Source organism: Kogia breviceps, chromosome 14 (genome assembly GCF_026419965.1).
Source record: "Kogia breviceps isolate mKogBre1 chromosome 14, mKogBre1 haplotype 1, whole genome shotgun sequence".
In the NCBI taxonomy this organism is placed as follows: Eukaryota; Metazoa; Chordata; class Mammalia; order Artiodactyla; family Physeteridae; genus Kogia; species Kogia breviceps.
The window spans coordinates 62642889-62665047 of record NC_081323.1 but is presented as its reverse complement, the minus strand read 5'-3'; the positions used below and the strand labels follow the sequence as shown (position 1 = coordinate 62665047).

The following is a 22159-nucleotide window of genomic DNA, read 5'->3' as shown; positions in this document are numbered from 1 at the left end:
CACCAATCTGCTTTCTGCCTCTCTGGATTTACCTATTCTGAATATTTCTTGTAAGTGGAATGGTATAACAGGTGACCTTTTGTGACTGGCTTATTTCACCATGATCAAATTTAACTAGCAATTTTTTAAGACCCAGATTATCATTTGTGTTAAAACACAGTCAGTGTTGTTACCCGACTGTTTTTTGGTTAAATGTTTTCTTGTTTTAAAAATTGTGGTAATAATTTTACCACAGTTATTTCTCTTTTTAACTTAGGGTGTGGCAGTTTTATTCATTCATACACTCTGATAACTTTCCTACTTAATTAGAATTATTCCTTTGAACACTTGATAAGGTTATGTTTCTGAACATGGAGATACCATTGGAAAATATGAAACCATAATTTCATTCCTTGGGAGGTTTACTTCTCTTTCATTAACAGATATGAACCATGCAGGACTTGAGAAATCAAGCACTAATAGTCACCTGTTTGCTAACCATAAACAAATGACTTTGGGCCTAGTAGAATTCTAAGTCCAGGATCAATAGTAGCCAGTAAATCTGGATGTGATATGCATTATGAGTAAGACCAGCGTAGAATGAACAAGAAGCGTGTGTGTGTGTGTGTGTGTGTGTGTGTGTGTGTGTGTGTGTGTGTGTGTGTGTGTGTGTAGACTGGGTAAACTATATTGAGAAGCTTAAATTTAAGGAATATCTTATTATATCTGTGATTTTTCTGGTTCATTAGTCCAAAAACATCCATCACTTTGCAAATGTCTCTAGCATTGCCATTAAGTTTATAATGTTATCTGTGGTCTGAATGCATGGAAAGCTTTTTTCCACCATGGGAAACTATGGTCAACTTCTTATTTGGGGCCCCTTTAATAATATCATGAGGTGTATATTAAGCATTTAATTGCTTTTGGTACTTGACTCTGTAAGCTTTATAAACTTAAAACAAACATACTATAAAAGTTAAGATATTTTGAAAAACCATGAACAGATTTTGCATTATGCATCCATGGGGGTGATCTCATGACTGATGTCACTGTCATGAGAAGTGCCTTACAGCCTAATACATGTATTGTATACTTGTAAATTTAAGAGTTGGTTCTAGAACTAGGTGGTCCGGTGTATGTACTACTTCATTGCTCACTCGCAGTTTGGGTCATCTTAATAAGTGACAGGAGAGCCCACCATACCAGTTATCTCAGTCTTTTCCTGCCTTAAAATATTTGTACATCATCACTTACTCGGTTTACTTTTCCTGAGTGATTTTCAGCAGGGGCTGTCTGAGGAAGGACAAGATGGCACTTACATAACTTGGAAAAGCCCAGTTGAGTCTGATATGTTAGATAGTAGTTATCTATTTCATAGGGTCTTCAGGGGAATTAAATGAGATAGCAACTAGCACATAAGGGCTCAATAAAAATTAATTGGAATTAGGGTAATTTGCCACCACCTTCACCCCTACCTCCAGCACTGTATGGATTGGTGAGTGCTTCTTATCCTTGTCCAGCCCATAATAGACAGTACAGTACATGTTGGCTGATAGAATTGAATTGATACTCAGTCCGTGTTTGGAGGTATCTACTAGGTGCCACAAGTTATTTAATTGATACTATACAAATGTATTCTCTCATTTAATCTTGTCTGGCAGATGCCATGTCATTTCCATGATTCCAATGAAATAATTGTATTTCATAATTTATAAATGACAAGCCAGGATTTAAAGCCAGGAGTCAGCTCAGTTCTGCCCTCTTGGTACTACCCTGTGCCACCTCCTCCATCCCCAGGGTGGTATATGAACTTGATTCATTTAGCACTGCCTGGCTTTCTCTGAAAATTGAGTAGTTTTTCTTTATCTTACCTATAAACTTTTTAAAAAGGAAAACAAAATAAGTATATTACGTCTGAAGTGCAATTCCTGTTACCTTCCAAACTGAGTCCAAAGGATTTTTCCCCCCAGTTTCTGTTAAAATACCCTGCTTAACCACATAAGTTGGGGTCATCTTAGACTTTTCATACTTCCTTTCTTCCTACTCCTGTCAGATATTGCTCCCATTATCTTTGCACTTAACACCTCCTCTAATTGTACTGCTTATTTGTCCTAATGGCATACTTTTTGTAAGTAGTGTTTTTGGTCTTTCTGCCTTGTAGTCTTTAGCTCTCTGGTTCATCTATGCACTACCATGGAATGATCCTCCTAAGTAACACTTGGCTGGCATGTCACTTCTTTCCTCAAAAAATTGGTTGCCCTTTACCTTTCAGGGATAGGAATTACATTTTTTATTTTTGGCCACGCCACGTGGGCTTGCACAATCCCAGTTCCCTGACCAGGGATTGAACCCAGGGCCATGGCAGTGAAAGCCTGGAATCCTAACTACTAGACCACCAGGAAACTCCCAGGAATTACTTTCTTCAGCACTTCATGTTATTGAAGATTGGGCCCAAAATTTTGTTGACTTATGGGTGTTAATACTTTCTGGGCAATGATTTTATTTTTATTTTTTTTTCCACACAAATCAACAATGTATTTCAGTTATTTTAGATCTAATAAAATTGTAGCTGTAGAATTCCAGATTCTATTCCATAATACAATAATATTAGTGTTGATTTTATTTTTTAAAATTTTTTGTTAGTTTCTGCTTTATAACAAAGTGAATCAGCTGTACATATACGTATATCCCCATATCTCCTCCCTCTTGCATCTCCCTCCCACCCTCCCTACCCCACCTCTCTAGGTGGTCACAAACCACCGAGCTGATCTCCCTGTGCTATGTGGCTGCTTTCCACTAGCTAGCTATTTTACATTTGGTAGTGTATATATGTCCATGCCACTCTCTCACTTCATCCCAGCTTACCCTTCCCCCTCCCCGTGTCCTCTGAGCAATGATTTTAAATGTGAATTTTGCAGGTTATTCTTTATTGGTGTGCAGGATTCATGTGACTTCAAATTCTTTCATGTCTTTGTGCATCTTGTGTATTCTTTAAAGCGAGAGTACTTAGATATTGGAGTATCATTTAGGTTTATCAGATACAAAAAATAAACTTATGTATTGGGGTATTAGAGTATATTTCACATACATCTCTTCCAGTGATGTCATAAGATTGCAGTATGACACTTGTGGAAACTGGATTGTTGCTTGACCTTAGAATTCTAATATATGACAAAACTGGCATCATTGTAATCACTTTTTCTGAGATGATGTAAGGGCCTATATGCATTTCAGAGACTATATGAATGTCCGTTTAATTTTATTGGTATTGAATAGAATTTATTCAAGTATCTTTATAATACATATGATAATAGAATCTTAAAAAGGACTGATCATTGCCTTCTTGGGCTGGAGCTACCAAGGGAGAATCTAGAGAAGTAATGTGTATTTGTTGAGCAGAATCTTACTTATTTGATCTGTGCTGGGCTGCAGGTTACTTTTATAATATCCATAAAGGAAAAGTTTATGAAGCAAATTCAGAGAATAAACATGGTTTTGTGAATACATTTCATTTACTCAAAATGTTTTAAAATTGGCTGTGATGGGTAGATTTTTTAGTAAGTTAAACAGAGGCTTCTAATTTGAAAGCCTACATTAGTTGCCTCTGAATTATTGAGGTTTTTGTTTTGTTACTGAACTTCTATTTTTTCTGTATTTTAAAAGATAAGTAAAATGGACGTATAGGTCTCAATTTTTAATAGAAGTTATTTCTATTAAACAGCACCTGTGGAACCTTCTCAAGAGGAACAGTCATTGTTGTGTGAAGGTAATTTTCTATGATGTGACTCTTTGAACATCTAATTCAGAAAACATTAAGTTGTCTGTGGTGTGTAAAGCTAGATACTATTTTGTAAATATATATTATATCTCAATTTCTTGTCTAGGTTCAAATTCAGCTGTTAGCATGGAACTTTCAGAACCTGTTGGTAAGAAAATTTCTGACCATATTAATACAGTAATATGAAACTCTTTCACTATCAAGATTTAAGGTGCAAATGTAAGTGTTATGCTTATTATAATGCCTACATTTAAAACTGAGTCTTTGCTGTTAGGATTTAGAAAACAGAACTAATTGGGCATTAACACTGCCACGATAAATTTATTGATGGCAAATATAAAAGAATCAAATGGAGGAAATGCTAAAGTCAGTTTGAATAGTTGTACTTGATCCATTTACTTTGTGAAAATTTTCTTCCTTTTTATAATGTTCTTACCCTTAAGAGTTTCATATTCCCAGGGTGATTAATAACGTCGATATCAAAGTTCTGTTACTTGCAGAGGAAAAAGAAAAGATCTAAATCTTTTCACACTTCTTTGTATTCTGATTCGGAACTTCCCCTTTCTTCTACTGTCAGGACATCCTGACGATGGAATAACTGGGATGTTAGGAATGTTAGATCTGCTGTTCAAGTTTTGTTTGTCCTTATGAAGATGAAGCTACATTAAAATAGTCTCTTCTAGTCTCTGAGTCAGCTCTGATGTCAGCAGTGAGGCTAGCTTGTCCGTTTCTGTTGTTGAAGAGATTTTCTTGCTTGTGTGTCACTAGAGGTTAGGAAATGGAACTGAATATGTTAAGTTCTGTTTGTTATTTGAAAGCATCTGTGTTTTAAAGTATAGATGATAAACATTTTTTTGGAATACTAAGCTAAAATGTCTTATTTCAGTAGAAAATGGGGAGACAGAAATGTCCCCAGAAGAATCATGGGAGCACAAAGAAGAAATAAGTGAAGCAGAGCCAGGGGGTGGTTCCTTGGGAGATGGAAGGCCCACAGAGGAAAGTGCCCAGGAAATGATGGAGGAGGAAGAGGAAATACCAAAACCTAAATCTGTGGTTGCACCGCCAGGTGCTCCTAAGAAAGAACACGTAAATGTAGTATTCATTGGGCATGTAGGTAAGTTGTACTCATAGCAGTGATAAGAAATGACCAAAGTTATTGGGTACATCAAACACAGAACATCTTATTTAGCTACTTGGAAGTGTTTTGTGAAACTGAACTAAATTAATCTAAAATGTCTTGATTTTTAACTCAATAGATTTTTTTTTTTAGCTGGCAAAACATTGCCAGTGCTTTATTTTTGAAGGTTGTGATGGCATGGAAGCTGGAAGAAAATAAGCTTCAGTATATTTGTATGTAATGCATAACTGGTCTATAGACCACTGATCATGGCTCAGCATATTATGGCATCTGTTAATTAATATCATAGAAAATGTGCCTATATTTTTTGTGTGAACTTCCATTGATTTTGCGGTATTAACTTTACTAGGTAGTTTAATTTTGTGTGTGCAAAAAATGAATAATTTGGAGTAACTTCTGGATGTCAGGTTGCTGGTTTAGCACACAAAACAAAACTCTATTTCATTTATTCAGATATTCTCTGCCAATCTCACTTGTCAGAGAGAAGTGAGAAGAAAATAGGAATTACGTGCCCCTTTTTCTTCACTTTATCTTATCTCTGCCTTGCCCTGAATTTGAGATACACCGTTCTACTTTTTTTTTAGTAGCAAGAACTCCTTTGAAATTTGTAAAGGAACACATATACTGGCTAAAAGTGAAAAAGCAGACTACCTAATGTAGTTCATGGGCCTTTGGCTACTTTTATTCTCCTTCGAGGCTCCTCTTGGGTAATTCATATTCTGTTGCTGCTGCAGAAGGTCAAGGAGCAATCTGTTAAAGTCTTTCTTTCTTTATCAATAAAGGAGCACTAAGTCACTGCAGAGCTGCAAGGGGTCTTAGCTTCAAAGGGAGAAGGTGACTAACCAGAGCTTATGACCCAAATTCCTATCATTGCAGTTGCTTCTGCAAGCTGTAATTATGATGTTAGACCTTTAGTTGTATTCCTATATAGTGATGGTGTTTTGTTTTGTTTTTATTACACCTGCAGTTTGCCTATTGATGATGTTGTTACTTTTTAGATGCTGGCAAGTCAACCATTGGAGGACAAATAATGTAAGTATATTTTTTGTTAAATATCTTAAGACTCTCATGAAACATTAATTACATGTATTTCTAATAGATTTGTGTATAAAAATATAGAACCCTGGATTATAAGAAATCTTAGTCTGCTCTAAATATGATTTTCTTGGGAATAATGAATCTGGGGAACTGGTTTTTCCTCATTCATCAGCTCCTTGAATATATGTGGATTTAATCAAAGATAGTCTGGCTAACATGCTGAATAGTTTTTTTTTTTTATCACATATAGAAGGTATCTAGGTATGAAAATGCCATGGTTGACTTTTAGTGATGTGTTCTAGAATTGAAAAATAATTAAAATATCTTTTTAATCTCTCTTAAATTAGACTCATTTCTTTAAGCTGTGTCATCAGAGGATCCAGAGGGCATATCTTCATTGTCTTGCCTTATTAAGTAATCTTAATCCGTAATCTTGCCAATTACTTTTGAAAATTTCCACAACAGACCCTAAAGCAGGCTATTACACAGGAATCCTTACCTAAGGCTCTGTGGAAGGAAGTGACAGGCCCAGTTGATGTTGTGTTTTAGGAGAGTGTATATTTTTTGCTTATGGGCTGGAATTTTCATTGGCATTTCACCAAGATTCTATACCAAAATGGTTAGAAGTATGCACTGTAGATGACTCTGCAGAGAACAACACATAGAGACTAAAGCTAAGAACAGGATTTGATTTGGATTGAGTCAAGGGAAGCAGGTATTACTAAATAATTATTTTAAAATTTATAATCTCATTTTGACTAATATTTTTAAAATATTAAATATTGAAACGTATTAGACATAATTGCTAGGACAACAGTCAGAATTATTTTCTTTTATATAGTATTTACATTTGCTTTTTTTAACTTTTATTCTGAAATAATTTTAGACTTAACAGAAAGGTTGCAAAAACAGTACAGAGTTGCTATACAACTAATTTTACCATATTAAATAACCATAGTACTAGGGAGTTAACACTGGCACAATACTGTTTACTAAACTACAGATATTACTTGAATTTTACCAGTTTTTCCACCAGTGTCGTTTTTTTCTGTTCTGGAGTTCCACATTGCATTTAATTGTTACGTCTCCTTAGTCTCCTCCAACCTGTGACATTTTCTCAGTCTTGTCTTTCATGACCTTTATAATTTGAAGAGTGTTATTTGGTTATTTTATGAGATGTTCCTCAATTTGGGTTTGACTGATGTTAACAATTAGATTGAGGGTATGCATTTTGGATAAGAATGTCACAGAAGGTATGTTGTGCTCTTAACAGAGCATCCTATCAGGGCACACGAAATAGCAATATTCAGTATGTTTTATTTATTACTGGTGATAATAGCCATGATTACTTAGTTAAGGTGTTGTGAAAGTTATTTTTTTCCCCATTATCTTGGGGGAAGTAATTTGAGACTGTAAATCTGTTGCACTGAAACGTTCCATAATTTCAGCATCTACCCCAGTAGTACTTGTACTTTAAAGTAGCTTTTTGTGGAGTTTAAGTTCCCCTCAGAAGAGTTTTAAAGGTTTCCTAACTTCACAACTGAATAATTTGTAAGTAACTAAATGTTGTTTCTCTTTTCTTTCAACGTTTTCAGGTATTTGACTGGAATGGTTGACAAAAGGACACTTGAGAAATATGAAAGAGAAGCTAAAGAAAAAAACAGAGAAACTTGGTAAACTTTTATGACACTATAAATTACTTTTAAGGAAACTCTGCCTACTTAATACTTTTGTAGACTACTAAGATGTAAGTTCATGAGGTCTAAAATGGTGTCATAACAAAGGAAAAGTTTCCCTTACCCTCATACTACCTAGTAGATCAGTTCGTGATGACTTCATAACTTTACACAGAGAAAATCTGGAAACATCCAAACATCCAGGATAATAATAGGAGACTTGTGGGATAAATTATAAAACATCTATTTAATTAAGTCATTACCTGGCCACTAAAATTTCATTTATAGAATTTATAGTAACCAGGAATAGAACTGATGTTACAGTGGAATTTGGGGAGAAATCAGGTAACATAATAGTACTTAGAGTATGATCATTATGTGAATAATGAAAAAAGAATAGATGGAATTATTGACACTGGTTGCCTTTGCATGTTGAGAGAAAGGGTCAGCATTTTTCTTCTCTCTAACCTTAATTTTTTTTAAGTTAACAAGCTTTATCTAAATAGGACATTGATGGTCTTTTTTAAAAAATTGTATTTCTGTGTTAAGGGAAAAAATCCTAATCAGTATAATACTAAAAAATGGATTACTTACTATGAAATACAGATGATGTCATCTAAATTAACACCTAGTGTTATAGATGGTTTAAATTTATATAAGTAATTCTTATATAGTGAAGAAATATCGAAATAATTTTTAGCAAGTAGCTGTTGCTCCCAAATGGTGGATTAGTGGCCTTTACTTTTGAAAGATACCCTTATACAGCCTTGTTTGTATTATACTTTGTGCTAGATGATTTTTAAAATGAAATATAACGGAACTTATTACTTAACTCATGGTGATATTGGCATTGGTACTAAATAGTCTTTCTTTGTATATTGTCAGCTTGTTCTCATACATAATGTTTGCTTATAGAATATATAATTGACATTGGATAGATAGAAAAGCACTGAGTGTTTGAATCAAAAGCATACAAATTTTAGTCATTTAATTTTTATTTCTACCCAGTCTTGTTCATGATTTAAATCTTGGTAGAAGAATATTTTTAAAACTTTCATGTTCTTACCAGTATTATTCTTATTTTAAAATTATTTCAGGTACTTATCGTGGGCCTTAGACACAAATCAGGAAGAACGAGACAAGGGTAAAACAGTAGAAGTGGGTCGTGCCTATTTTGAAACAGAAAAGAAGCATTTTACAATTCTAGATGCCCCTGGCCACAAGAGTTTTGTCCCAAATATGATTGGTGGTGCTTCTCAAGCAGATTTGGCTGTACTGGTAAGGAAAGACATTTCCAATTCATCTGTGTATTTGTTAACAGCCCAACTTAAAATGTAAACTTTTTTTTTTTTTTTTTTTTGGCTGTGTTGGGTCTTCGTTGCTGCACGTAGGCTTTCTCTCGTTGCGGTGCGTGGGATTTTCATTGCGGTGGCTTCTCTTGTTGAGGAGCACGGGCTCTAGGCGCATGGGCTCGGTTGTGGCTCACAGGCTCTAGAGTGCAGGCTCAGTAGTTGTGGTGCACGGGCTTAGTTGCTCTCCGGCATTTGGGAATCTTCCTGGACCAGGCCTTGAACCCGTGTTCCCTGCATTGGCAGGCGGATTCTTAACCACTGCGCCACCAGGGAAGTCCCAAAATGTAAACATTTGAATTTACCTTCTAAAAGCTAGAATTTAGGTTACAGTGAACTATAATATATACAGTCACAATTTTCACTTTTGTCTCTCTAATCTGCCCAAGAAATCTTCATAATTTGATTTACTCATGAAAATGTTTGTTTTTCTCTATCCTTTATTACCTCTTACTGTGCCAGAAATTAGTGTCCACTGACTGCCAAGCCTAATCCATTTTGTACTCAATAAATGTACTGTGGGTACAAAAATGAATAAGAAATTATCCATTTTAAGGTCTTCAGTCATTTTGCAATTTTTTTTGGCAGGGGGTGGTCAGTGTACTAGCACTAAATCACATACATATTTGAATTTTAAAATACAAAGGTGGGCTTCCCTGGTGACGCAGTGGTTGAGAGTCCACCTGCTGATGCAGGGGACCACGGGTTTGTGCCCCGGTCCGGGAAGATCCCACATGCTGTGGAGTGGCTAGGCCCCTGAGCCTTGACCACTGAGCCTGAGTGTCTGGAGCCTGTGCTCCGCAATGGGAGAGGCCACAACAGTGAGAGGCCACAACAGTGAGAGGCCCGCGTACCGCAAAAAATAAAAATAAAAAATAAATAAATAAATAAAAATAAAGGCATACTAGATTTTTGGAGACTTGGGAATCAAGAAACATTTACCAAAATCTTAAAGCATTTAGACATTGTGATGTTCAAAAGTATGTATAACTCATTTACTTATATTTTCTTGGAAGAAGCTTCTGATAAAACTGAAAGGAAAGATGTTTTATTGTTAGAAGAATGTACCTGAATGTGTAAGAATAAACTGTTTGATTTCTTGGAATAGGTAATCTCTGCTAGGAAAGGAGAGTTTGAAACTGGATTTGAAAAAGGAGGACAGACAAGAGAACATGCAATGTTGGCAAAGACAGCAGGTGTAAAACACTTAATTGTGCTTATTAATAAGATGGATGATCCAACAGTAAATTGGAGCAATGAGAGGTAAGTTGGGATGTCTTACTGTTTGGTTTTTTTATAGACATGTTAGTGGAATAAAGGATGGTTTTGTTACTGTATACTTTTTTTCTCCTGCGGTTTTTCTAAACCTTAATTTGTGTAGTGTTGAAACTAGAGTTCAGTTGCTTTACATTATAATTGAGTTATTTATAAATATTAATAGATATGAAGAATGTAAAGAGAAACTAGTGCCATTTTTGAAAAAAGTTGGCTTCAATCCCAAAAAGGACATTCACTTCATGCCCTGCTCAGGACTGACTGGAGCAAATCTTAAAGAGCAATCAGATTTCTGTCCTTGGTACATGTAAGTAACCTTTTTAAAAGTTGATGTCTTAATAAGTAATTTAAGAAAACACTGACTGTAACCTTGGCGTTAAAAATACCACGACCTTTGTCTTTTTTTTTTTTTGTGGTACGTGGGCCTCTCACTGTTGTGGCCTCTCCCGTTGTGTAGCACAGGCTCCGGACGCGCAGGCTCAGTGGCCGTGGCTCATGGGCCCAGCCAGCTCGCGGCATGTGGGACTGGGGCACTGCGCCACTAGGGAAGCCCGACCTTTTTCTTTTAATTGGGTTGTATTTTTGTTATTGAGTTGTTAAGGGTACTTTACTCACCTGATACAAGTCCCTTAGCAGATACGCAATTTGCAAGTATTTTCTCCCATTCTGTGGGCTGTCTTTTTACTTTCTTGATGGTGTCCTTTGAAGCACGAAAGGTCTTAATTTTGATGAAGTCTAGTTTATTTTTTTTATTATTATTTTTTTTGTGGTACGCGGGCCTCTCACTGTTGTGGCCTCTCCTGTTGCGGAGCGCAGGCTCAGCGGCCATGGCTCACAGGCCTAGCCGCTCCGCAGCATGTGGGATCTTCCTGGACCGGGGCACGAACCTGTGTCCCCTGCATCGGCAGGCGGACTCTCAACCACTGCGCCACCAGGGAAGCCCTATTTTTTTTCTTAATTGTGCTTTTGGTGTTACGGCTAGGGAAGTGTTGCCTAATCCCGTCATAAAGAGTTAGCTCTGTTATTTTCACTTAAGCCTACTGAAGCTCTTAGGGGAGTGTTTCATTTTGGATTAATTTTTTATAAGGTAAAAAGTCTTGATTATTTTAGCTTTATGAGTGTTTAAATTGGGAAGTGTGAGTCTTTGAATTTTGTTATTTTTTTCCCCCAAATTATTTTGGCTATTCTGGGTCCCTTGAATTTCCATATGAATATCAGGATCAGCTGATTAATTTCTGAAAAAAGGCAGCTGGGATTTTACTAAGGATTGCATTGAATTTGTAGATCGGTTTGGGGGGAGCATTGCGATCTTGGCAATACTAAGCCTCCCAATCCATATACTGTAGTTTTAAAGGGGAAACTATTAATATTTTATAGAATCCTGATTTCAGAGCTGGAAAACTCCATAAAAATTAAGTAATAGAGTGGAGTCATTTTATTACAACATGTGGGCTATTTGCCATAAAATACTTTTCTCAATTTTAATAAAATAAGTTTATGGGGAAGCTTTTTCATTATATTGAAATATTTTGTTATATTTTTTAATTTTTCTGAGGAATAAGTGAAATGAACTGGATAATAAAAAGGTTGAGGGCTTCCCTGGTGGTGCAGTGGTTGAGAATCCGCCTGCCGATGCAGGGGACACGGGTTCGTGCCCCGGTCCGGGAAGATCCCACATGCCGCAGAGCGGCTAGGCCTGTGAGCCATGGCCGCTGAGCCTGTGCGTCCGGAGCCTGCGCTCTGCAATGGGAGAGGCCACAACAGTGAGAGGCCCACGTACCACAAAAAAAAAAAAAAAAAAAAAAAAAAAAGGTTGAATGAGAGGAGTACATGGGTAGAATGGAAATTTGCTATAACCACTTTTTTTTGTATAAAGTTAGAGTCATGTAATTTCTTAAAATTTTAACATTTATGTTGACTCTCTTTAATGGATATTGTTATGTTTTCAGTGGATTACCATTTATTCCATATCTGGATAATTTGCCAAACTTCAATAGATCAGTTGATGGACCAATCAGGCTGCCAATTGTGGATAAGTACAAGGTACCCAAAATGTTGAAGAACTTGGGTTTTATGGGAGGTGATAAATTGTTTTGTTTTAAATTATGAAATAACTTTAATAATTAACAACATAACATAGGTGTCTCTTTTTTAATGGTTATATATTATTCAGTGATATAGATAGACCATAATTTAATCAATAAACTTAGTTTATTTCAGCTATTTTCCAGTGAGCCAATGATCAGTTTTAGAGAGAGACTCATATAAGTAAAACTGCTGGAGGGGTTTGTGTATTAAAGTTGATGGATACTGACAGACAGCCTTTCAGAATACAGTGCTAACTTACATGACCACCAGCAAGCAGTATCAGTATATGAGTGCTGGTTTTGCCATAGCCTCACCAACACTGGATGTTAATCTTTAAAAAAAAAGCTTCACTATTTTTAACTAGGTTTTTAAGTATTGCATTATCAATATGTAATATTTTGCCCTTCTCAAACACTTCATTCTTTGATTAGCTTTATGCTAAATTGCTTGAACAAGTATTTTTCCAATTTTATAAAAGAGAGAAAAGTCTCATATTTTGAGAGGACCTGAATTTGAACAAATAATTCAGATCTTCAAACATAAAATTCTGCCCTGTCTCCTGCAGTGTGCTTTCTTTTTAAATCCTAAGCCTACTTATTTATTAGTATTATAATTATACATATGCTTATGACACAGATATATTTACCTGTGTTTAAGATTAATCCTAAGCATTCTACCACTTGAGCTAAAGATTTTCTTTTATGAGTAAGCCCTGCAAGATTTCACTTTGGGTTGTTGAACTGCTGTAGAGTAGTAATAGAAGTCTGACATTTGGTTTTTCATTTTAAATTTAAACAGGATATGGGCACTGTGGTCCTGGGAAAGCTAGAATCAGGATCTATTTGTAAAGGTCAGCAGCTTGTTATGATGCCAAACAAGGTAAGAATTAGTAATGCTCTTGCTCATTTAAATTTTCTCTTGAAAATATTAGCAAGGAGCCAGAACTTTTCAATCTTAGGGATTTCATTAAAAGAAACAACTTTTTAAATCCAGGATTATGTTTTATTAATGTCAAGTACAAAGTTTAGTCAGGAATATGTGATGTTATTTATTGACAAATGGAGAAGGGACAGTATTAGCTCCATGTTAGAGTTAAAAGGTGCATCATCACGAAATCTTCAACTCCATTTTCTTTGTTTTTTAATTTAATTTATTTATTCTTGGCTGCATTGGGTCTTTGTTGCTGCGCGCAGGGGCTACTCTTAGTTGCAGTGAGCAGGCTTCTCATTGCAGTGGCTTCTCTTGTTGTGGAGCACTGGCTCTAGGCGCATGGGCTTCAGTAGTTGTGGCATGTGGGCTCAGTAGTTGTGGCTCGTGGGCTCTAGAGCACAGGCTCAGTAGTTGTGGTGCACAGGCTTAGTTGCTCCGCGGCATGTGGGATCTTCCCGGACCAGGGCTTGAACCCTTGTCCCCTGTACTGGCAAGCGGATTCTTAACCACTGTGCCACCAGGAAAGCCCAACTCCATTATTTTACAGGAAGTAAATAGAAATCTGAAGTGGTTAGGTGACTTGCTTCTGTTAACACACTGGATTAGTAAGTGAGCCAGGGATGAAAACTCAGCTTTAATCATGATATAATTAGCTTTCTTTTATTTTTTGTACATAGTTATGTTGTGTACTATAAAATAACGTGTCTAACCTATGTTCCTAATTTATTTTGGGAGAAGAGGATTTGCCTTTATCATAAATGGGTCTTGCCCTGACTCTTTCTTTCCACCTTATTGTAATTTCTTCATTATTGGAGAGGGTTTCATTAAGTAACATGCAAAAATCTCAAGCTATTCCTTTGTGTTATTTCTGACTGCTCAGTTGCTGATAACTGCAGATGACGTGTTACTAAGAAACTGTTACTTGTTTTCCAGAGGACTTCTCTAACAATCTAGAGGTATTAGTTATGTAGGAAAACAGGCCTGAATCATCAGAACCTCCAAATAGAGACTTTGTTAAGATTTAACTGAGAATTTGGGTTTTTTAAATAAATTTATTCTTGGCTGTGTTGGGTCTTCGCTGCTGCGCAGGGGCTTTCTCTAGTTGTGGCGAGCGGGGGCTACTCTTCGTTGCCGTGTGCAGCCTTCTCATTGTGGTGGCTTCTTTTGTTGTGGAGCACGGACTCTAGGCACGTGGGCTTCAGTAGTTGTGCCTTGTGGGCTCTGGAGCACAGGCTGAATAGTTGTGGCACGTGGGCTTAGTTGCTCTGCAGCATGTGGGATCTTCCTGGACCAGGGCTTGAACCTATGTGCCCTGCATTGGCAGGCAGATTCTTAACCACTGTGCCACCAGGGAGGTCCCCTGAGAATTTATTTCTTTACCATGCTTATTCCAGGCACAGTGAATTACAAAAGGTAATTGTCTATGTACTGTTTAGGTATAATTGGAACCTTACAAAATATACTTTGGGGTTTCTTGATGCCTTGGAGATCAGAGTATTCTTATCATAGTATCTTTTTTCTAAGGTAATTATCTCTGCAACTTGCAAGTCAATGATAAATGAATGGAAATAATGGTCAGTTTGAATCCTTGCTCTATTTTGTCTGTTCAGCAGTCACAGAAGTTGAGTTTGCTGGTGGAAATGGAAGCAAGGGGCTTAGGGAAGAAGAATGGGGAGTGATTGCTTAATTGGTATAGAGCTTCCTTTTGGGGTGATGAAGGTGTTTTGCAGCCAGATACTGGTGATGGTTGTACACCATCGTGAATGTAGATGCCACTGAATTGTACAATGTACAATGGTTTAAAAAGGTAAATTTTATGAGTATTTTATCACAATAGAAAGAAGAGTACTACGGGCAAGTGAACCTAGAGCTGGGCTATAGCTAAAGGTAAAGGGCCTTAATATACTAGTTCTTGTACAAGCTGTCACTTTATACTAATAACTATGCAGGTCAGTGTAGCATATCTTACAGTTGTTAATCAAGCCTTAAAAACTCAGTTCACTGAGTTCACTAGTACCCTGAGTCTCAGTGGAATAGAATGAAATGTTTTAAAAGAAGTAGATGCCAGGCTATTTTACATTAAAAAATTAATAGGTAGGCACCCTACAGAATGTGGGTAAAAAATTGTATATCATAAATCTGATAAGGGGTTACTATCCATAATATATCAAGAACTCTTACAACTCAACAACAAAAAGAAAACAAGCTGACTAAAAAATGAGCAAAGAACTTAGACATTTCTACAAAGAAGATGTACAGTGGCCAAAAAACACATGAAAAGATGCTCAACATCACTAATCATTAGGAAAATGCAAATCAAAGTCACAGTGAGATAACACTTCACACCCATCTGGATGGCTACTGTCAAAAACCCCAGAAAACAACAAATGCCGGTGAGGATGTGGAGAAATTGGAACCTTTGTGCACTATTGGCAGGAATGTAAAATTGTGCAGCTGCTGTGAAAAACATAATGGCATTTCTTCAAAAAACTTAAAAGAATAATCATGATCCAGCAATTCCACATCTGGGTATATACCCTAAAGAACTGAAAGCAGACCTTGAATAACTGATGTTCAGGGACTTCCCTGGTGGCACAATGGTTAATAATCTGCCTGCCAATGCAGGGGACACGGGTTCGAGCCCTGGTCCGGGAAAATCCCACATGCTGCGGAGCAACTAAGTCCATGCAGCACAACTACTGAGCCTGCGCTCTACAGCCTGCGCTCTACAGCCTGCGCACCTAGAGCCCGCGTTCCACAAGAGAAGCCACCGCAACAAGAAGCTCATGAACTGCAATGAAGAGTATCCCCCGCTTGCTGCAACTAGACAAAGCCCACGCACAGCAACAAAGATCCAGTGCAGCCAAAAATAAATTAATTTTTAAAAAGGAAAAAAAAAAAAAGAACTGATGTTCATAACAGCATTATTCACAATAGCCAAAACGTGGAAGCAACCTGTAGTGTCCATTGATGGATGAATGAGCAAATAAAATGTGGTGTATACGTACAACAGAATATTACCTCAGCTTAAAAAGGAAGGAAATTCTAACATAGGCTACAACATGGATGAACCTGGAGGGCATTATACTAAGTGAAATAAGCCAGACACAAAAAGATAAATCATGTATGACTCCACTTATGTGAGGTACTTAGAGTAGGTAAAATCCTTAATACTTTTCATAAACTAAGAATTTGTTGGTCTTAATCTTAATTTTTCATAAGTATGGATTAGAGATTAGATTTGCTCTATCTTGTTCAGCTATAAAAGTCCTTATTTGGGGAGAGGAATTATGATGATGGATTATTTGTTTAGTTGTATATACTTGTTTAGTTGTATACGGTGGAACTGCTAGTTTCTACCCCTTTATCCCATTACTGTTCTTGGAATGAATTTCAACAGACAGGTATCAGTAAGGTATAAGATGCCTTTTGGGAAAGAAAGCCATTATGTATGTATGTATGTATGTATGTATGTATGTATGTATGTATGTATGTATGTGTGTGTGTGGGGGGGGAAACTACTAGAGTTTATCAAGTGACAGTTTGTAGAATTCTGGTATGGAATATAATGATTCTGGATTCTCTACTGTATGTCTACCATCATGAGAAAGTTCATTTTTGTCTTGAAGGCTTTATTTTGTTTGTTTTCTGGCATGTGTTTTAAAAATATGAATTACCTCCAAGGGCAGAAGTGGAATAAAGTGAGGGAATACTAGTGAGTATTGCTTTTAACATTTTTTCCCCCCATCTATATGCTCTTTAAAAAAAAAAAATTATTGTAGTGAAAGACAGATAAATTTTACCATTAATGACGTTTAGGTACATTCACAGTATTGTGCAGCCATCACCACTGTCTAGTTCCCAAACATTTTCATCACCCCAAAAGGAAACTACCTATTAAACAGTCAATGTGCTTTAAAGCTTAGTTGTTCAAATAACCTTAGAAAAGTACATTCTTTGGATGTTTGGGGGATTGATAGGTAATGGAAGCTATGTCTGTTATCTCCTGGAATTTAACAGTAATAATAAAAATTACATCCATAAAATTAAAATCCAAATTTCAGATTAAATGTTGTAATTTTGAAAAAGTAAAAAAGGCAAATGTTAGTTTATACTTGTTCTCTTTGGAAATTATTAGGATGGACAGATAAATCTTCTAATTGGCAGTTTGTACTTCTAGGATATGATTTTTTTCATTAAGTTCATGTCATACAAATGTTACAACGTTTCACACTCAAAGAATTATTTTGGCTAATCAACAACCACAGAAAAATTAACTTGCAAGTCTTCAGCAGACAGATAATTTTCTGTACTATAATGCAGTGAATGTGTCAAAATGTAACTTGCAAGTCTTCAGCAGACAGATAATTTTCTGTACTATAATGCAGTGAATGTGTCAAAAAATCTCCAATCTTGGTTTCTTTTTAAGCACAACGTGGAAGTTCTTGGAATCCTTTCCGATGATGTAGAAACTGATTCTGTAGCCCCAGGTGAAAACCTCAAAATCAGACTGAAAGGAATTGAAGAGGAGGAGATTCTTCCAGGGTTCATACTTTGTGATCCTAATAATCTTTGTCATTCTGGTCGCACATTTGATGCCCAGGTAAAGCAGTTATTGTAATTATCATGATGATGTTCACTGTCTAAATGAAACTAGAATTTAAATCTCTTTTGTCTTGATTATTGGTGACATGCCATTGTGTGCAGAAGGGGAACTGAAATAGAATAAACCATATATAGAGATCACAACTGTGATGTGTATCTCATACACATGAAGTTTTTAAGATGGTACAAGTACTGGGTAGGTAGTATTCTTTGTAAGTTCCCTTTTTTATTTCCTGTTGATAATATATATTGATACTTACATTTTGCTCAAAGTGTTTTTCACTTTAAGTAGAGCGTAGTTGCCTTGGAAGCCATGGTTTGTCTGTTCATTCAGAGCAAATAACTTTCCAGACAGAAAAACACACGTAATTTCTCCATGTTATTAGCAACCTGACCTCCCCAGGAGAATGAAAGAATAAGTGATTAGTACAGCTCACAGAATTTTTGAGTTCTAAGATACGATGGCGAATCAAGTTAGATTTTGATGTCAGATACAAGGTTGTTAACTTTGGACCTTGGATACTGGGAAATGGATAAAACTATGAGTTCACATCTAGGAGGAAAAAACCTAGCATGTGAGCAGCAATGATAAATTCCTTGGTGGGGAGTATAGAGGAAAGCCTTCCCAGAGAAGAAAGTCTGCCTGTGTCTTTAAAGTTTGTGTGCTAGCCAAGAAGATCAGTGAGGTAAGGATATCAAAGTTCATGCTTGGAGGTAAGGCAATCTGATCTACCACTTCTAACACAAAAATAAGTTGGTGCCCTATTGAGATTGTGAGTTACACATTCAATTCTTTTTTACCTAGGGATAAAGATGTGAATTTTTTTGTTTGACAGATAGTGATTATAGAGCACAAATCCATCATCTGCCCAGGTTATAATGCGGTGCTGCATATCCATACCTGTATTGAAGAAGTCGAAATAACAGTGAGTTTTAAGATAATTGAGGTTTTTGTTTTAAGACCATTTCATCTTGATAATTTTTGATCAGCAACAGTGATGTATTCTTATTTGCACTTCTAGTATTACTTTAAAGATTCTTTTATTTGACATTATTCCAATCTCATCCTTTTTTCTTGGATAGGCCTTAATCTGCTTGGTAGACAAAAAATCAGGAGAAAAAAGTAAGACTCGACCCCGTTTTGTGAAACAAGATCAAGTATGCATTGCCCGCTTGAGAACAGCAGGAACCATCTGCCTTGAGACCTTTAAAGACTTCCCTCAGATGGGTCGTTTTACTTTAAGAGATGAGGGTAAGCCTTTAAATTGATGTCTAGTGTTATATCTAAGATGCTTAGCTTTGGTAATCTTCATCTGAGTGCAGCGCACATTGCAAGTTCATAGGAAACTTGGAAACTTGTTTTATAATATATTCATATAATGTTTTATGAGTTGAATGACTTGAACAGCAGACAGACTTGACCACACATCTTAATAGTGATGCTCTAGATGAATAATCTTAATTTTAATATTTTGCGAGCAGTGGGTTTTGAGAGTCATTTATTACTAAATAAGACATTTCTATGATGAAATCCTCTGTAATATGTGATTAAAACTCATCTTGAAGGACTCTATCCTGTAGAGCAAATTTTTGCTAAGCAAGCCTCTGAGGTAGACATCTTTTTTTATGCTCAGAAGAAATCATTTTAAAATCAAATAGGATAAACATTAATCACACTGAAATGGGGTGAGATAAAAGGGGTACATAGATTGATAGTCTTAACACCTAATATTTCAGAAGTTTAATATTCATGTTCTTTTGTGTGTGTGTCCATTTCTGCCTACCTGAGTGGGTTGGAACAGCTGTAATTTTCTAATCTCACAGCCATGAAACTCTGGTATCATGGAAACAAAATGACTTATTAAACATTTCTCTGTAGATTATTATGTTAACTTAGATAACTATTTTAAGACTGGAAAACTTTACATACAACTTCATGGTTCACTTGAAATATAGAATAGTCAGTTCATATATTAGCTCCAGTTTCATACAGCAAAAACTTTACTTTATATCTACTGCATGGCAGGAGCCATGTCAAACACTGGAATATGATGAATATGGTCCCTGAGCCTTATTTTGGAGAAATCTGTATAAAGGTGCCATTTGAAGTCATTATCTTTTTTTTTTTTTTTTTTTTTTTTGCGTTACGCGGGCTTCTCACTGTTGTGGCCTCTCCCGTTGCGGAGCACAGGCTCCGGACGCGCAGGCTCCGCAGCATGTGGGATCTTCGCGGACCGGGGCCCAAACCCGTGTCCCCTGCATCGGCAGGCAGGCCCTCAACCACTGCGCCACCAGGGAAGCCCCTGAAGTCATTATCTTAAAACTCTTCTTGGTGAAACTGGTTAGTGGGTTTGTCCCATTAATATAACAAAATGAGAATTTTAGTTACCTGATAAAATCAGGCAGAAGAAATTAATGTAGCAAGAATTTTTAACCCTAGAATTTTTGTTTCTGAATAGTTGGCTTTTAGGTTTTTCACAAGATCTACGTGGGTTTTGTATCTCTTATAATAGGACTGAGAGCCCTGTTTAACAGCTTTTAATGAGATAATTTACATACCATGAAATTGACCTGTTGTGTGTGTGTGTGTGTCTGTGTCTGTGTGTGTCTGTGTGTGTCTGTGTGTGTGTGTGTGTGTGGTATGCGGGCCTCTCACGGCTGTGGCCTCTCCTGTTGCGGAGCACAGGCTCCGCGGCATGTGGGATCTTCCCGGACCGGGGCACGAACCCGTGTCCCCTGCATCGGCAGGTGGATTCTCAACCACTGCGCCACCAGGGAAGCCCGACCTGTTGGTTTTTTGTTTTGGGTTTTTTTTTTTTTTGCGGTACGCGGGCCCCTCACTGTCGTGGCCTCTCCCATTGTGGAGCACAGGCTCCGGACGCGCAGGCTCAGCGGCCATGGCTCATGGGCCCAGCCGCTCCGCGGCATGTGGGATCCTCCCAGACTGGGGCACGAACCTGTGTTCCCTGCATCGGCAGGCAGACTCCCAACCACTGCACCACCAGGGAAGCCCGAAATTGACCTGTTTTAAGTATACAATTCAGTAAATTATGTTTACAGAGTTGTACAGTCATCCTCCACATTCTAATTTTATAACATCTAGAACATCTAAAAAGGAACCCTAATACCTGTTTACAAAGTCACCACCTATTGCCACCCCAAGCCTTAGGCAACCATAAATCTACTTTTTCTCTCTGCCTTTTTTGGACACGACATATAAATAGAATCATATAGTTTGTGACCTTTAGTGTCTAGTTTATTTTACTCGGTATGTTTTTGAGGTTCAGTCATGTTGTGGCATGCACTGTATGTAATTCATTCCTTTTTATTGCCAAATAGTATTCCAGTGTACGGATATCCACATTTTACTTCTCCAAGTGTAGATTTTTGAAAGAAAATCATATCTTCAGTTCCCCTTCATTAATCAGAAATCATGTCTTTAATGGTAAAGCCAGTTAATTAGTAATTTACATTGTAAAATAATGATTTAAAATAAAATATGATTTAAAATAAGTTTTAATATCTTAGGTAGCCTTGCTGTTAACTACTGAAAAGGTTTTTTAAAAATTTCATTTCTAGGTAAGACCATTGCAATTGGAAAAGTTCTGAAACTGGTTCCAGAGAAAGACTAAGCGTTTTCTTGATGACCCTGCACAATACTGTGAGGAAAACTGACTGCAAAAGCCTACTTCACACCGCCTACTCTTATTTTCTGCCCATTGACAAACCTCTCCCCATGTTTTGCAAAGACAAAAATCCACAGCAAAAGTCCACATTATGTCAGCTTTCTCATATTGAGAGCTCTGCTATGCCACTGTTGAATTTTTCCCAAGATTTTTTTCTTCCCCTCTCAAACTCTGCTTCCTTGGACAGATTTGGCAATAGCTTTGTAAGTGATGTGGACATAATTGCCTACAACAATGAAAACCTACCAGGAATTTTTTTATTTTTCATTTCCCCTTAGGCATACTTAGTCTTTTTTTTCCCCCAGGCAGATCATTCTGAGTGTGCGAGTGTGTGTGCACATGTTACAAAGACAACTACCATGTTAATAAAATATTCAATTTGAAACCCTTTTTGGTATTTGAATTGCTTTTGAATAATGTTTTTTATCTGGATGTAACATTGTTGCATTAGCTTTTTAACTTTACCAAGTAATTGAGTACATTTTATTACTTGGACTTTTCTAAACTTTCCTTATCCACTACTTTAAATGAGGCATTTACAAACAATGTTCAAGTTTGTATTAAAAGAATTAGTTTAACCCCATTCTTTTGATGGTTAATGCATACATACAATATCT

General features: G+C 36.7%; 1 protein-coding gene across 2 annotated transcripts in view; it reads left to right on the top strand.

The window, feature by feature from the left end:
- GSPT1 (G1 to S phase transition 1) overlaps nt 1-21927 on the top strand; it is a 31092-nt gene extending 9165 nt beyond the window's left edge. The window contains exons 2-15 of one of the 2 annotated variants that reach the window (XM_059038676.2): nt 3701-3745; nt 3864-3905; nt 4644-4871; nt 5894-5927; nt 7529-7606; nt 8707-8887; nt 10067-10221; nt 10400-10540; nt 12183-12276; nt 13120-13200; nt 17681-17854; nt 18693-18782; nt 18940-19108; nt 21436-21927. In XM_059038676.2, coding sequence (XP_058894659.1) covers nt 3701-3745; nt 3864-3905; nt 4644-4871; nt 5894-5927; nt 7529-7606; nt 8707-8887; nt 10067-10221; nt 10400-10540; nt 12183-12276; nt 13120-13200; nt 17681-17854; nt 18693-18782; nt 18940-19108; nt 21436-21488 — 1565 coding nt within the window. In that variant the 3' untranslated portion in view covers nt 21489-21927. The remainder of the gene's footprint in view (nt 1-3700; nt 3746-3863; nt 3906-4643; nt 4872-5893; nt 5928-7528; nt 7607-8706; nt 8888-10066; nt 10222-10399; nt 10541-12182; nt 12277-13119; nt 13201-17680; nt 17855-18692; nt 18783-18939; nt 19109-21435) is intronic. The other variant, XM_059038677.2, reaches the window with a different exon arrangement.
- The last annotated feature ends 232 nt before the right edge of the window (nt 21928-22159 follow it).